This window comes from Perca fluviatilis, chromosome 16, assembly GCF_010015445.1.
Source record: "Perca fluviatilis chromosome 16, GENO_Pfluv_1.0, whole genome shotgun sequence".
NCBI lineage: Eukaryota > Metazoa > Chordata > Actinopteri > Perciformes > Percidae > Perca > Perca fluviatilis.
Window position 1 is genome coordinate 35602746 of NC_053127.1, and position 16573 is coordinate 35619318.

Consider the following 16573-nt stretch of genomic DNA (forward strand, 5'->3'; position numbering starts at 1 on the left):
ACAGAGGTTGCACACCTCTGGAGCAACTAGTGGTTAAGTGTCTTGCTCAGGGACACATAGGTTGATGTATTGCAGTGGGAATCAAACCCAGATCTCCCACACAAAGGCATATATCATATCCACTGCGCCATCAAAACACACACAATTATGAAGCAAAAAAAAACACATTACATATAAATAATTCATGAATATATGAATAATTTGTTTAAAAAAAATCCTAACATATATAAATGGATAAATATCTTGTTCAATAAAAATTAATTGCTCTCCGGATGCTATAAGCTGTCCAATGTTTATAATACTTCACACACACATTTGGCCTTTAGGTTCAAATGCAGACATATATGTTGCTAACGCAACTCCTGCTAACGTTGATAGCGAAGGTGCTAACGCTTATGGCAAGCCTTTTTAACATTTAACAGCTAGACTGGATATGTGTTGCAGATATCTGTAATTCAGTTTTGCCTAGTCAAAAAGAACATTTCAGATATCCGCAACTACATTCTTCCTATCCATAATTGTCATTTCAGATATCCACAAAGACATTCTTCCTAGGACAAATGACGTCACTTTTGACATTCATTTGTATGGGGTGTATCATTACAGATATCTACAATTCAGTTGCGGATATCCACTATGTGAATTACGGATATCCGCAACTGAATTGTAGATATCTGTAATTCCAGTTTGAGATATCTACAATTTGATTCTGACTAGTCATAACTCCAGTTCAAGATATCTTTAATTCACCTCAATTCAAGATATCTACATGTTCATTTTGAGATATCTTAAATTAAGTTTTGACTAGGCGAAATTACGTTGTAGATATCTGTAACTGGAATTATGACTAGTCAAAATGGCGTTGTAGATATCTTAAACTGCAGTTAGGGATAGTCATAATTTAATTGTAGATATCTATTATCAAGTTATAGATATCTTGAAATTAATTTTGATTAGAGATATCTGAAATTTGAGATATCTGTAACTTTCATTCTGCCTAGTCAAAATGTAATTACAGATATCTTGAATTTGAGTTTTGACTAGGCGAAATGACGTTGCAGATATCTGTATGTGTATGCAAATTAGGCCCGCATCCCACTTTAGACGGAGCACCTGTTAACTGTTACCTTGTAATTAGAACTGATTAGCACCATGTCGGAGCAGCCAGAGGCCGAAGGAGTTTTTAATCGTCTTTTTAATGCTGCAGCCCGTGCAAGACAGGAGCTGGCAGCGAGAAATAATGAGTCAACGTTACTTTCCACAACAAGACGACTATTTCGCCGGCAAGTTCATCGAGTTCGGGGTAAGTTTTCTTTTTTAACATCAGAATTGCTAATGTGCTTGCAGAAGTTCGGGGTAGCTGTTTAATAATATGCTAACTTAAAGCAAAACCGTTGCCAAAATGCATTCTAGGGTCTTTGTGAATGTACTCGAGTCAAACGTCTGTTTAAAATTATACTTAACTACGACAAAAACTGCACTCTTTAAGATTGAAGGTTGTTTAGTTTTAGGGTCAACGCTAGGGGCACTACTAGCACCAAAATCGCTATTTTTAAAATACTAGCTAGCTAGATGGTTAGCTAAGACCACTCGACACAACATAACACTTTGCTTGTATATTATAAGGGTCCCTACGCATGAACACTAGCATTGAGAACATTGTTCGTGTGCGAAGAGTTTGCTTAAAAGACGTTTTTGTTAGCAGAGGACTTAGCTAGCTACCTCACGTTGTCTTCCGGTTGCTGCCATATGTAGCTAGCTAGCGAAGTTCCAGCGTTAAAAACGTTATTTTAAGTAAACTCCTTGTACACGAACAATGCTCTAGTTCAAGTGCAGCTTTTATCGTCAATACCCTTTTTAAACGAACGTTTGACTCGTGTACATTCACAAAAAGACCCTAGGTTATATTTTGGCCACGGTTTTTGCTTTCCCAGCTTGTTTTGCTGGGTTTACTTATCTTGCTTCCTTACTGTAAAGTTATTTGTAGCATAATTTACTGGCCTGATGTACCAGCCTCATAAATATGTACGCTTAACGCTCAAAAATCATTTTAGCCAAGAATGACTGCTGACAGTTATGTATTTGTGTTTACAGGAGGATCTGGTGGACGCAGGGAAAGCCCTATTTGGCAAGCAAAACTTTTCCTCCTTCCAGGGCCAGATAATGGTTTTCTACCTCCCACAAAAGAACTTGAGGAACTGGCTAAACTTGGATTAGGTAAATGTGAGATTGAATCACATAATAATTGAGTGTTATTTACTTTTACACCTTATCTAACCTTCTTGCAAAGGAAGCTATGGAATGAGCTGCTTTGAATTGTGTTGGCTTGACCCTGTCTGGTCCCATTTGTTATACTGTCTCTATATTTGGAAACATTTGACTGTTAAAATACATTTAGCATTTGTTTTAAAGAAATATTATAGAGCAGTTTACTCTTTGATGCATTTTCATAAATTCCCATGTAGCCGTTTTAATAGTTAACACCTGTGCAACACTTTCTCATACCAAGGCATCACTTTGAAAGTGTCCAGGAATACCTTCCAATGAATCATTTTGCATCAACATTCTGAAGTTACTCAATGGTGGTTATGGTTAATGTGTGAGGATTTGGGTGGTGCATTCAGAGGCTAAGCTACACCATATATCGTATGTTTATGTTCTTTCACATTATGCTCAAATGTGTGATGTCCTTGTGAGTGAGACCAGGCTCTTTCTTCTCAGTCATAGGCAATTTTCTTAAGAGTGTAGGGTTTGTTTAGTTTTAAAGCTGTAAACTTATTAGAAACACAAATTATCTTAGATTAACTGTGGTAGTCGTACAGGTCTACTTTTGGGGTTTGGCAACACTACGATTATGTCTGAAAACAGTTTGGATTCCTTGATTTGTGAAATTTATTGTCTTTGAAACTGGCTACTTGAACATTATAGGAGTCAGGGCAAGATCTCTCAGGACTGCTAGGAGTCCTGAAAGATCTTGTATATAGCAACTAATCAATGTTACTTTGCCACTAGGAACAGATTATACTGATGTTTACATTTCCATTTTTAGGAAAACCTGTGCATGAGTCAACAGAGGCCGGACGCACAAACTCAAAGATTGGGTTAAACTGGAGTTTATCTGAATTGAACAACTTTGTTTGCCAAAGCTACCCTCGCGTCAGTTTAAATTTGGTAGGCTTTGAATTGGCAAGGACAGGCAAAGGACGCAAGATCCAGAAATTACAAGTTAGTTCTGTGAAGGAATTAAAAGCAGTTGTTGGCAAAAGCAGACTTTACATCGTGCCACAAGCCACTGTCTTGCAGGTATGGAATTGTATACCCAGGGATTTATATCATACTACAATCATACATGTTCTCTGTAACATCTATGCCTATAACTGAAGTTACCGTCTCTACCCTCAGGTAACATCACCACCCTCTGCCATGTCCCAGAATTCATTCCCACCACTCGCAGCTCCACCAGTAGATGAGACCTCACCTCAAGTGGTTTCAGATCAGGTCCATATTAAAATGATTGCACATTTAATGTTTTATGCCCACTATGCACTTTGTTAGGGCTGTCCTCGACTAAAGAAATTCTTAGTCGACTAACACTTATACAATTTTGTCGACTAATCAATTAGTTGATTTAATTGACAGAGCTGTGCGCTTTGAGAGGTGGTTAAGACTAGAAAAGCACAATATAAATGTAGTTGATTAACCATCTGTAAAACTGAGTTTCTCCACAATTAATCCTGCAAAAGCACCACTTTAAATCTTGTGTTTACCATAAATGTGCTTATAAGTTTCTTGGAAATGAGTAATTAAGCATGAATAAGCATAAAAAATGACAAGTCGACTAAGACCAAAACGACCGATTAGTCGACTAATCAACTAAGAGGTGGCAGCCCTACACTTTGTAGTGACATCTTAACACATTAGAAAAAGACAAGTGTGTGTGTGTGTGTGTGTGTGTGTATGTATTCTGTCTGAGTAGTTACATTCCCTAGGATAACAGTTTTTGTAATTTTTCTACCTATGTATATTTTCTAATGTATTTTGTTTCCACTATGAGTGAGTGTGTTCTCTTGCTGAAGGAGAAATCATTTGGATTTTCTGTGTACTACCAGGTGGCATCCACATCCTCTGCCATATCCATTAATTCATTCCCATCGCTCTCAATTGCTCTAGTACAAGATGAGACTGTGGCTGAGAGTACCCAAGCTCAAAGTGTGGTTGCAAATCAGGTACTCAATTTTGACAATGTATAGAATCTATTTTTTAAAGTATTTATTCATTTTGTGTGTACTATTTTGATGGTGATTTGATTTTTTAATTTAGGCTCTTCAAGAATGGCGAGCAATACGTGCTCAGCAAGACCAGGAGTATAATACAAGTTTGTTGGTGGATCAGGAGAAGGTAATACTTAAAAGTTCTATTTATGATTTACATTCTCTTAAATAATTACTACATTTTAATGTAGTCTTCTTTTAATAGGAGAGGAAGAAACTAGCCTATCAGGCCTGTGAGGAAAGACGTCAAAAGGTTTGTTTATAATATATTAGTTTGATAAACTAGCTGAAGGTTATTTATTTATTTTTTTTTAAATGAGAGAAATCACATTTCAGGCTATTGAGGGAAGACGTCAGCGACTGTCTGCATGTGAGGAACCCTCAGATGGGGCCTTGATCAAATTTAAATATCCAAATGGACACATCAATGGGAGGAAATTCAGCTTGTCAGAGCCAATCCAGGTGATGTGTGTTCAGCTTGAGAAATATGAGAGTGTCTTCTCAGTGGGTTGTAAAACTGGACTGGTGTAACACTGTTTCACATCTTTTTAGATCTTGTTTGACTTTGTGGGACAAGATGATATTGCCAGTGAAATCTTTGTAGTGCAAGAAGCCACATCCTCAAGATCAATTGAGAGCAGTTCATCCGGGTCAATAATGGATCATGGCATTAAAGCATCCTCAACTCTATATGTACTTTGGTATTCAAATCAGGATGTACAAGTAAATGTGTGTTGAATTTTATTTCCTGTCTCAAATGAAAACGGAATGTGTTTTGGTTTGTGCAAGCTCATGTATTGTGCATGTTTTTCAGGAAATTCTCTCGGATCAACAAATTGATGGAGCTCATGCCCTAGACGATACATCTCGTGGTCACTCATTGCTGGCTGAGACCTCCTCCCAGCCAAGTCTCTCTGTGCCCTCTCTCCAGCCACTGCTGTGTGAGACTACCCAGCCAAGTCTCTCTGTGCCCTCTCTCCAGCCACTGCTGTGTGAGACCACCCAGCCAAGTCTCTCTGTGCCCTCTCTCCAGCCACTGCTGTGTGAGACCTCCACCCAGCCAAGTCTCTCTGTGCCCTCTCTCCAGCCACTTCTGTGTGAGACCTCCACCCGCTCACTGCTGTCTGAGCCCTCCTCCCAGCCACCACTCACTCTGTTCTCACAACCACAAGAAATCCTGACTCTTCATGATGAACCATCACTCCCTCCATCTGCCCAGGAACCAATCATTATTCTTGATGAACAAGATGAGACAGTTACACAAAATCAGTCTCATGTATCAACACATCACCTAAGAGGACCTGTGGATGAGTATGCTTTTCTCTTGACCTAATATTTTTGTTTATGTACATTTTTCATTTTCTATATCCTGTTACATTTAATCAGGTGGTTAAAACTTATAAAATATGGTACATATTTGGCTTATTAATAAAATGCATGAACTTCTTTGGTTGCAGGATTGATCTACAAACCATATTGAAAAAAATGGTCAGCAAAGTTGACGGAAGCTTCTGTCCAACAAGCAACCAAATAAATGTGTGCAGGGATAATGTTTTACTGTGTAGCCTGCGGGCGTTCAAGCGTAGGTTCTTCAACCCTGAAGCAAAATTGGATGTTGTGTTTGTGGATGAAGATGACAATGGTGAAGGGGCAGTTGACGAAGGCGGCCCGACAAGAGAGTACCTAAGGCTGTTAATGAGGGCTGTCCACCAGTCCAATATCTTTGAGGGCCATGAGAAAGACCGGCAGTTGTCTCTTGATACTCAAGGTAGGGAAGCCCAAATTCTTAAGAATTCTTCAACTGGCAGAATTTTAGAAGTGTATACACAGAAACTCATTTAAAAATGATTGCTCCCTTATTTCTCTGGTCTGATTTATTGTGTTCTTTTTTTTGTGTTGGGAAGGTTTCATCTGTGTTGTATCATCTTGCTTTTATTTGTTTAATTTTGCCTTGATTTGTTAATTCTCAGTTAGGATTTTTCCATGATTCTTAATTTCTTTGTCTTTTTGTACTTGATGTTTCGAAAGGTGCAATACTTATTATTCGTTGTAGCACTAATATTAATCATAGCATTTTAAGGTATTGCATTTTTAAGAAGCATTACAACAGAGCAATATTTTACGGTTATGTCTTTAATTTTAGCTTTGCAGACTAAACTTTACACATGGGTGGCAAAAATGATTGCTGTGTGTGTCGTCCATGGAGGAGTCGGTCCACACTTCTTTTCCGAAAGGCTTTTCCATCAAATCTGTGGGATACCAACACCCCCCGCCACAGTGGATGAAGTTGGTGACCATACTTTCAGGGAACAGTTAATAAAAGTAAGCAGGAGAAAAGGTTATACATTGAATGTACAGTACTGTGACACAGCCCTGTTATTTTCTATTTATGAATCTCTTCAAACATGTTCAGATCCTCATGAACACGAGCGCTATATTGCTTAAACATCTCATTTTATAAAGGGAAGGTATCCTTGCACGCCAATTTTGGACTGACTAACTCACTCTTTCATTGTCTTCCATCTTCCGTCTTTTTCTGTATTTCTTTCGCTTTCTTTTTAGATACAGGAAGCAATAACAGTCCAAGAGGCGAACACTGCAATTGCAGAGGCAGCAGATAGTCTCAGCATTATAGGTTCCTTAAGACATGTTTCCAGCCTGAAGGAGAAGGACTCTCTTGTACAGTCAGCTGCAGACTTCTTCCAGTAAGTGCCTCAACTGTCTTCATCTTTCCGAAAAATGAACCTGTCATTGGCCCAGGACGACTCACGCATTACGTCCCATGTTTTTATAGGTTTGCTGAGGGGTTAAAAACCCTTGGTTTACTGGAGGAGCTGAGGAAAAATCCAGCAGTGTTCTACAACATGTTTGTCAGTGAGGAGATTCCACTACAGGCGAAGGAACTATGCACTTTATTTGACGTGGACTTCTCTGTGCAGGGCAGCAACAGGAGAGACCGAGAAAACCAGACAATATGCTTTTGGCGTGACTGGTTAATTTAAATTGAAGGTGTACTATTTATTGTACAAGTTATAACATGGACTTCATAAGTACAATTATTAGTGGTTATTTTGTTGTCCTGGTTGGCAGGAAAATTAATGCTGTAGTTGAAGTGACGTCTGGCTGTGTGAACATCGGTAGCTCCCTTAAACTTGTTCATATTGTGTTGTAATATTTTACCAAAAAAGTACTTGACTGAGGCTTTTGTGGTTGATATTCACCACAAAAAGTCCTGTCGGTATGCAACTTCCAAATTGCTCCAAAGTAACACATACAAAAGACTAGGGCTGGGCAAAAAATAAAATCAACCTTAATGTGTTTAAGGGACCTAAATTACTATTTCTCTCCACTTTCTTGTGTTACAGAAGGAGAATGCAGTCCAGTCACCCTGGAGAAGGTATTGGGAGTTTACAACTGGAGCCTCAACAGTGCCTCCGCTGGGATTTCCACACCGTCCACAAATTCAGTTCCTTCATGAGGGCAACAGAATCTTCCCAGAAGCAAATACTTCTGCTCTTCTACTCCGCCTGCCGCTGCACTCTGCCTATGAAGCCTTCAAACAATACATGATGGAGGGAATTTTGCAAGCTCCAACCTTTGGACTTGCATGATGTCACTGTGTGTAAAATTTGTTGATGGAAATTCAGTTTTCACTTGAGCTATATTTATGCTTAGAAGTTAGTTGATAGAATGCTGTGTTGAAGCAAGTCACAGGTTCAGATGGTAATTTTTTCTTTTTTTTAGATTTAGTAATTTGTTTATTTTGCTTTAGTAACAGTTAACTTCAGTTTATAGGTTATTTAATATTGAGTTTTTCAGTTAACTCAAATGTATTGTGTATTTTTTTTATTTTATTTTGCTTTTTCTTTCAAAAATATTTTTGAAGATCTAAATTGACATGATTTTCACAACAATGGCACACAAATGTGAATTAAATACAGCCTAAAGACCACCAATTACCTCATTTCCAGAATTAGGATATTGGCTCTGAAGTTGCCTCACATGTTCTAGTTCACCATCATCTATTGCAGACAGCATACTTCTAACAGGTATACCCATCAACTTTGACTTCTTGTACAGAAATGATGAGGAGCATCCCAGTATTTCAGCAGTTTGTGCAATTGTATGGCCTTGCTTCAGCAGAAATTCAATGTGTTCTCTGGTAACATCACAGGCTGGTCGGCCTCTTCTCCCTACAAAAAAGTGTTTAAGCAGCATTGTACTGTTTATTTTTTGTATATATCAGCATAGCAATTCACATGCATGCATTGGAATTGCGTATTAATGAATAGGCAGGTTCAGATGGAGTTTTTTTAGACTCAGTAATTCTGTTCATTTTGCATGAGTAACAGTTCACTTAAGTTGATAGGTTATTCAATATTGAGTTTTTCAGTTAACTCAAATGTATTGTGTATTTTTTTTTATATTTTGAATGTTTTTTAAAAATATTTTAATTTTTACAAGACATTTATTGGGCTTATAGTTCATGGTTACTATGGTGACACTGTTGCGGTTGTCTAATGAAATAGATACTCCTTTATAAGCCTACTGTAAGGATTTATTGGGCTTGTAATTCAATGAATTTGATCAAATCACACATAACTGCCAATATGTTTGCCTTATGTAGATGTTGACGAATACAGAGTGAATACAGACAAGGCAAACAAAAAGTCAGGCTGGTTGTAGTTCCGTCAGAGCTGGAAGCTGCTACCTGACCAGAGGAGGTTTGAGGTAAAGGAGGATGATCTGAAGAGTCTGGACAGACACTGAAGGGACAGAAGTCAGTACAAGCAAATGTGATATAATAAACTGTATAACATGGTGAAAAATGAAACTCTTACTGCGGTTTGTTTATAAACAGTTTGTTCATTGTATCACATTCAGTTATACTGACTTCTGTTCCTACAGCGTCTGTCAGACTCCTGGTCATCAACCTCAACAGCTTACCGTTGTAACCTGTCCCTATCATGACTCGGTCTCTGTTCTGATTGATTGATGTTAAGGTATAAGAAGGTATTTAAGGTATTTTTGGCTGTTAAACCTCTCTCCTTAACTGTTAATCTAAAATCCCCATTCAAGCCATTAAACATTCCATATTTTTTCATACATTACCAGCTTATTCATTTTTTTTATTCATCTTTTCAATCCCATTCATAAATATTTAGATCCTTCTCCACTTTTCCAAGTATTCATGGGTCAATGACGAATAAGGGTTGGCCAGATGAAAAAGATTCAAAAACTTTGAAAAAGCTTTTTTAAAGGCATCATTGAGTTTCGTTAAAATGTATATTTTGTGTTATTGTACATTTTATTTCATTTGAAATAGGATTTTCACCCTTTTTTTAACAGGTAGGACCAAATGGACCTAAAATGTCAAGTGGTGTAACCACAAAGGAATGATTAATATTTAATATTTCATCCACTACATTGTTTGTGAGTGCAGTCATACAAATTAACTCCTATTTCCAAATTTCAGCCAAAAATAGATTTTATTAGTCTTACTTCTAAATTTAAATTATATTTGTTATTGCAATATCAAGTGGTAGACGTGCTGGAAACATTTGTTTTCGAAATAATCTTTGACAAATTGTGTAAAAAGTCTTAAATTGTTTCTACAGTGGAGTAGAGTATTACATTTTATCAAACATTAATTTCCCTGCACATCATTTTTTCAAGAAAAATACTGGTTATCCCATTTGACACAAACCAGTTACACCACCTGACGTGATGCTTGTAAGTGACACTAAACTATTGAACTTAGCGTTTAATTTAATTTCAATGACAAATATTTAAATATATAACTCATTAGATTAAATTAAACAACTAACATCTTAAAAAATTGTGTGTGTATGTGTGAACAGTATTTGTGTGTGAGAAAGAGGTAGATAGATCGGTAAAAGAGAGAGGGAGAAGCAAGTCTGTTTAGGGTTGTGCATGCCCTTTAACATGTTTACAGGTAAAGAGCTCATTATGCTTTTTGGGATGTCATAGGTTTACAAAGTGAAAAAGCCCAAAGTCCCCCCAAAGGGACTTACCATCTCCAACAGAAAACACTGTTCACAAACTGCTCCAAACTGCTCTATTGTAGTCCAGCCTTCAGAGACAAACATGCGTCACTTTGTAACACGTTATAATGCTCGCCTAGCTGCAAGCATGGCACGCCCTCATACTCTGCTTCTGACTGGCTAGTAGTCCTTACCTAGGTACTGTCAGGGGCCCTCATACTCTGCTTCTGACTGGCTAGTAGTCCTTACCTAGGTACTGCGCATGTGCGACTCCCAACAAAGATGGAATAGAAGTGAGATGTCTCACTCTGTACCTAAAACAGAGTGCTAAACACACAGGGTGAAAAGAGGAGCTGCAGCAATATGCAGTACAACAAAAAAATAATGGTGTTTTTTTTTTAAATTAAACCATGTAAAACTATTCTGGTACAACCTCTAAACGCAATTATTAACCTGAAAATGAGCATAATATGAGCTCTTTAACTTATTCTGGTGCATTTATCTGAATTCAATTTGATAAACTAAATGTTGTTCAATGGCATTTTTAATATTTAAGTAACATCTTATACTTCAATTAAATAATCCTTGAATGTTTTAGGTATTTCAAAGCTGCTGTTCTTGTAATACATTAGGGGTCACAGTTCAACTGGCTCATTCTATGTTATTAAATTGTTAAGAAATGATTGTAACATTGCAAAGGAATGATATGGAAATTGTAATTTAAGGGTAAAACTTTTTTTAAACACTAAGGCCTTGCACTATAATGATTTAGCCTAGCCTAGCTAAATAAGCTATCTTAATTAAGTGTTGGATAAATTACTTCCACTTTTAAAAGATTCAAACAGTGAACACATACAAATAGTTCTAAATAGTAATTAAGTTCATATAACCTCTTGGACCAGTAACTGAACTAGTTATATTTGAAAAGATTGGCCAAAAATTGAGAGGCTTGTAATAGGAGTCAAATGGTGTAACCGGTTACACCATTTGACATTTCAATGTAAAATCAAATTGGTCAGGCATTATAATGGACACATATATCAGCATATGGCCTTGGTGTAAATAATCAAACATAATTTTTACACTAAATACACATTTTTATTCAAAAGAATGTTTTTCAATGTTTTACTTGGGTCATACCATTTGACATGTGAACCAAAGAACTGAACTTAACCTAAAAATGTCTTATTAACTTATATTTATCAGTTATTAATCTTGTGATGCAGCAGTTATGCTGATCAGGGGTCCTTTTCTCTGATGTAACTTTCTGTCATGTGGTCTTCTTGCTGATTTTAACAAAATGGCACCTTAAATGGTGGTTACACCCACCACTTGACATTTCAGGAAGCTAGCATGACTGACAGGATTCTCTAAATTATAAAAATAAATATAAGCATAATTATAAAATATATTGTAAATATGTATAATAACCTTTAATTTAGGTTAATGCCCAGGTAGTTAATGGGATCTTTAATTAAGAAATTCGACCTTTTTAAGCAAGATAAAAATGTTGGTACAAAGTTTTGACGGTTAGACCACTTAGACATTTTTGCCCTTAATCGCCAATTATTCTCTTAAAATGATTTTAAAACAAACTCTTTAAAATATGGCCTCTAAGAAAGTATGTATTAATGTAATTTGTTTGTCTGTTTTTTAAATGAAATGTATTTAAATTTAATTTCACCTTATAGACACAAAAAATGGGCGTCACGTCATTATTGAATACAATTTTTTAATGCATTTTCAAATCTTGTCTATAGATTCATATTACATTTAAACCTTAAGATGTTTTACATTTTTCATACATTAAAGAGTTTTATTCAACATTTAAATCTCATTCATACTAATTAGACACTTTTTCTACAAATCATAACAATGGAAGTAGAAAGGAACTATAAAAATATTGTCAGCTAACAACACTATAAATAAATAAAGAAACAACACAACACCAACAGTGCTGTTAGCTACTGCCAATGTCTGGACTGGCACCCACAAATCTAGCACACTTGGCATTAGCTCCATCAGCTGCAGCTGCACCACCCATACCGCCTTATTTTAAACTCTCTGAGGGCAAAAGATGCACTGGCATGTCCGAGTGATGTTTAACAAAACTCCTACTCAAAAGGATATTACAGAATGTAATTTAAGACATTTACCATTTTATTCATATATAATGCTATTGTGAACCCAAGACTTTTAAAAAACTAATTTCAAGCACCAAAACAATTAAGTTTAGGTTTGCTTCACAAGAGATTTGAGAAATATTTCCGCTTTACGACAAATTATCTCTTCACACGATCTGGAACAATTTTGGGCATCACTATACAGAAAGCTGAGTTTATTCTGAATATTTTGATATTTTTTTGATATATTTGGATCAGCTGGAGTGAAGGGAAGCCCGGGAGTACCAGGATTGAGCGGAGCGGATTGTCACAGCCTGCTGAAGTTTAAATCACAGGTTTCTTAAAGGGAGTCTGGCAGGACTCGGACTGTGGACGACGAAACATGACCGGGGGACAGCAGCAGCAACGAGGCGAAGCTGTGTTCCTGTCCGGCGGGGAAGAGACACTGTCGCCGGCCACGGAAATCCCCGCCTCCTGCTGACATCTGGATTAGTGGGGACCGGTGCAGCAACGAGGCGAATCTGTGTTCCTGTCGCCGGCCACGGAAATCTGCGCCTCCTGCTGACATCTGGATCACTTTGAAAGTTGAGATCTCGAGTTTAGCGTTTGCCCCCAGTACATGTTTTTTTTTTCCCTCCATGTCACCTCCGCGGGCCGTAGGTATCAGTTATATGCAAATACCCTTAAAAGACGAATTCATGAAGATATATAGAAATGCCCTCAGTCCTCAGAGGATTAAAGCTCATGAAACTAAAAATGTCTTTCCGTCCTGGATAATATATGCAGCCAAGAAACTTTTGTCTCCGGGCTTGGAATTGGACTATACCTGAGTTTGCAAAATACTGACAATTGCAGTACAACAAGCCTGATATTTCATCTTTAGATCAGAAATGTGTTGGATTGCATTGTGTACAGATGTCTGTTGTTGCTGAGTGAGGATGAGTTGAGGTGGCTCTACATTAACAGCTGGGAACTCTTCCTCATCAAGTGAAGGCAGTGTTTGAATTCCATACTGCGCTAGGATGGCATCAATGTTTTGGTCGCTGTAGGGATTTTCCCCAAACACATTGTTGACAGCTGTGCTGTCTGTTGCAATGTTTTTGAGCATGCCCTCTGTCCAGAGTTGAGTTGGTGTGCAATTATTTTCAGTTCGCAACGGATGGAGGTTCCAGGCCTGTCTAAACTGCTCCAGTCTTTTTTGAATCTCAGGAAGATCAACAATATGCAGTGAAAGTCTGTGGACATCATCATCTGGGTTTAGAACCTCTGAATCCTCTAAGGAGTAGAACATAAGATAAAAGTGCTGCAACACATGCAAAAATACATCACGCCAAAGGCGTTCAATTCTCTGATTGTGAACGGATTGTCCGCTTATGAAACCTCTGTGTTCAAGTCCTTGAACTAGATGCATGAATAAAGCCACAAGGATGTTTTCACCACCATGGTCAGATCTGACTCTTGACGGTAGGGCATAGAGGCATGTTGCTTTCAAAAACTGAGAAAGCACTGTTGTGGCACGATTGTCTGTGCTGCAGTTGAGGTAAGTAATCAGACGGGAGTATCCATCAATTGCACCATGAATCACAAAGCCCCATCTAGAAAGGTTGAAAAACAAATATTACTTTAAAATGATAATACTATTGACAGTAGTCTGGAAACAATATAGCTGTAAAGTCCAGTTTTGCACTTGCTGAAGGTCTTTTCAAAATATAAAAAGTATGACTGGTAATAATAACTTGATCAGACGCATGTTCCCATCAATGTGCCACAAACTATTGGGGTAAGGTACATGATAAACACGTCTTGCAACTGTCTGGCTCCATCTCCTTGCAGTAGCAGTAGGATTTACCCGTGTCAACATCTCACGCACCCTGGACCGTGTAACAAGCACACCCTGTGCGCGCAACAGAGCTCTTATCATCTGAAACAGATTTTTGAATAGATCTAAATTGACATGATTTTCACAAAACAATGGCACACAAATGTGAATTAAATACAGCCTAAAGACCACCAATTACCTCATTTCCAGAATTAGAATATTGGCTCTGAAGTTGCCTCACATGTTGTTCTAGTTCACCATCATCTATTGCAGACAGCATACTTCTAACAGGTATACCCATCAACTTTGACTTCTTGTACAGAAATGATGAGGAGCATCCCAGTATTTCAGCAGTTTTTGCAATTGTATGGCCTTGCTTCAGCAGAAATTCAATGTGTTCTCTGGTAACATAAAGGGCTGGTCGGCCTCTTCTCCCTACAAAAAGAAAAAGTCAACTAAGTTTAAGTGTTTAAGCAGCATTACTGTTTATTTTATGTATATATCAGCATACCAATTCTCATACATGCATTGGAATTGCATATTGTTAATGAATAAGCCAGCAAGCTACACTGGAAATAGAGAGACTTGTGGAATTGCAAAAATACAGTGTTTATTGCTGAGAGCAGTGGACATAACGGTGTAAGACCAATACATTAAATGATTGCATAAATAAGCACATGGATACGTAGCCTACAGTAAATCGATAAATATAAAGAATTATTGCTAAACATAATTCCTTTGTATTAGGATATCAATTTTGTTTTAACATGATGCAACTGGGACAGGCTTTTTATTTTTTGGTTACTAGCCTTCCGGTAAAAGATCATTTTATGGTTTGTGTTTTTGCAGGCAGACTGCTAGCTCTGTTTACCTTGTCGTTGTGTTTCGGAAGTAAACGACAGGCTGACTGCCTGCCTGCAAAAAAACAAAGGTTATTGTTTTCCTACACCATTTGAGTCTGGTAAGGACCCAACTCACGTTCCGGAGCTCTTAATCATAGACAGTATGAGCTCTTAAAAATCTGAGTGTTAAAAGCCCCAAAAGCTGTTACAAATATTGCCCCCATAGGTTAACGTTGTAGTTAGCCGTAGCTAGCCGGCTAGGTCGGATCATTTCCCCATACATTAATGCATATAATAATGCATGAATGCAGTAATAAAGAGACTCACCTGAACTAATGCACCTGACAGAGAAACGTCGGTCTTCCCCAGCACGGAAATTTGCGTCTATTAGAGTTTTCAGTTGAGCCAAACTGCTTTTGAGTTCGTTGTTTGTGTCTGGTGACAGCAAATGCTCAATTCCTCTGAGATTTCTTTCACAGTTTTCAATAGAACGAGGTTCTCTCTCTCCACAAATCCCCTGTGTGAGGGCTCGTTCAATTTCATGCCATTTTCTGGTGGTTTTTTCGATTACAGCCAACGCCATGACTGCTCCTTCATCCATTCACTTTGATTATGGCGGGGAGGGGAAATTACGTATTTATGGATATCTAAAACAGAGCAACGTCATGCACAATAATTTGCACTAGTCATAATGACGTTTGAGATATCTTTAACTTTAATTCTGTCTAGTCAAAACTGAATTACAGATATCCGCAATTGTCATTTAAGATGTGTGACGAGTTGAATGTCGTTTCCAATGACGTCATTGCAGATATCTGTAATTCAGTTTTGCCTAGTCAAAACAAAATTACAGATATCTCTAACTGTCGTTTCGACTAGTCACAATTACGTTACAGATATCTTGAATGACAATTCCAACTATCCAAAATGTAATTACGACTAGTCAGAAAGACGTTGTTGATATCTACAATGTTAATTCCGGATAGTCAAACTTAGCTTTTAAAAGTTAAAAGTGCTTGCCATAGAAACCAGTTTGGTTGAAGGTTGACGCTTGAAGACTGTTGGACGCTAGGCTGCCTGATCAGATAGGTTGTGTATTCAAATCATGTCAGAGGTTTCTATGTTTCTGTGCTCCACGTGAAAAGTGTAGTTTATCGTATTTGATCACATGCTAGATACTTTATCACATCAGAACAGAAAAATGGTCCCTGAATTCCTGGACAATGAAATGAATGGACTAGCAGTTAAAATTGCAACACGTACTAGCACTTTAAAATATTTTTTTTCATCTCAAGAACTCAAAAGTGGCCATTAAACGGGAAACTAGAATTATAAAGGTTTTCAATTCGTAAAATTATGATTCACTTTCGTTAGCATTGTGAGATTGGACATGGCCTTGGTGATGGTCTGTGCTATCCTAGTGTCCTTCTAGTATTGTATAACTTAATCCATGTACCAGCACCAGTGTCTAGTTTGTTAATTGGTGAGAGGTGATGTGAAACAGACTCTGTAG

The 16573-nt window shown here is 37.6% G+C and overlaps 1 protein-coding gene across 1 annotated transcript; it reads left to right on the top strand.

Annotated features, from left to right (window-relative positions):
- The first annotated feature begins 1117 nt into the window (after positions 1 to 1117).
- LOC120543615 lies at positions 1118 to 7841 on the top strand. Its single transcript, XM_039776755.1, has 14 exons — positions 1118 to 1303; positions 2095 to 2217; positions 3050 to 3303; positions 3403 to 3498; positions 4110 to 4226; positions 4321 to 4398; positions 4477 to 4524; positions 4608 to 4733; positions 4824 to 4994; positions 5086 to 5582; positions 5729 to 6039; positions 6415 to 6593; positions 6834 to 6976; positions 7637 to 7841. Exons 1-14 carry the CDS (start codon positions 1153 to 1155, stop codon positions 7839 to 7841), a joined length of 2499 nt encoding a protein of 832 aa, XP_039632689.1. The 5' UTR covers positions 1118 to 1152.
- The last annotated feature ends 8732 nt before the right edge of the window (positions 7842 to 16573 follow it).

What these genes read in the sequence shown, in the direction of transcription:
- LOC120543615 (XM_039776755.1), top strand. Translation starts at nt 1,153, where the DNA reads ATGTCGGAGCAGCCAGAGGCCGAAGGAGTTTTTAATCGTCTTTTTAAT. An exon ending in GCAAGTTCATCGAGTTCGGG is followed by an intron (nt 1,304 to 2,094) that starts GTAAGTTTTCTT and finishes TTGTGTTTACAG; the next exon opens with GAGGATCTGGTGGACGCAGG. An exon ending in TGTTGGTGGATCAGGAGAAG is followed by an intron (nt 4,399 to 4,476) that starts GTAATACTTAAA and finishes TTCTTTTAATAG; the next exon opens with GAGAGGAAGAAACTAGCCTA.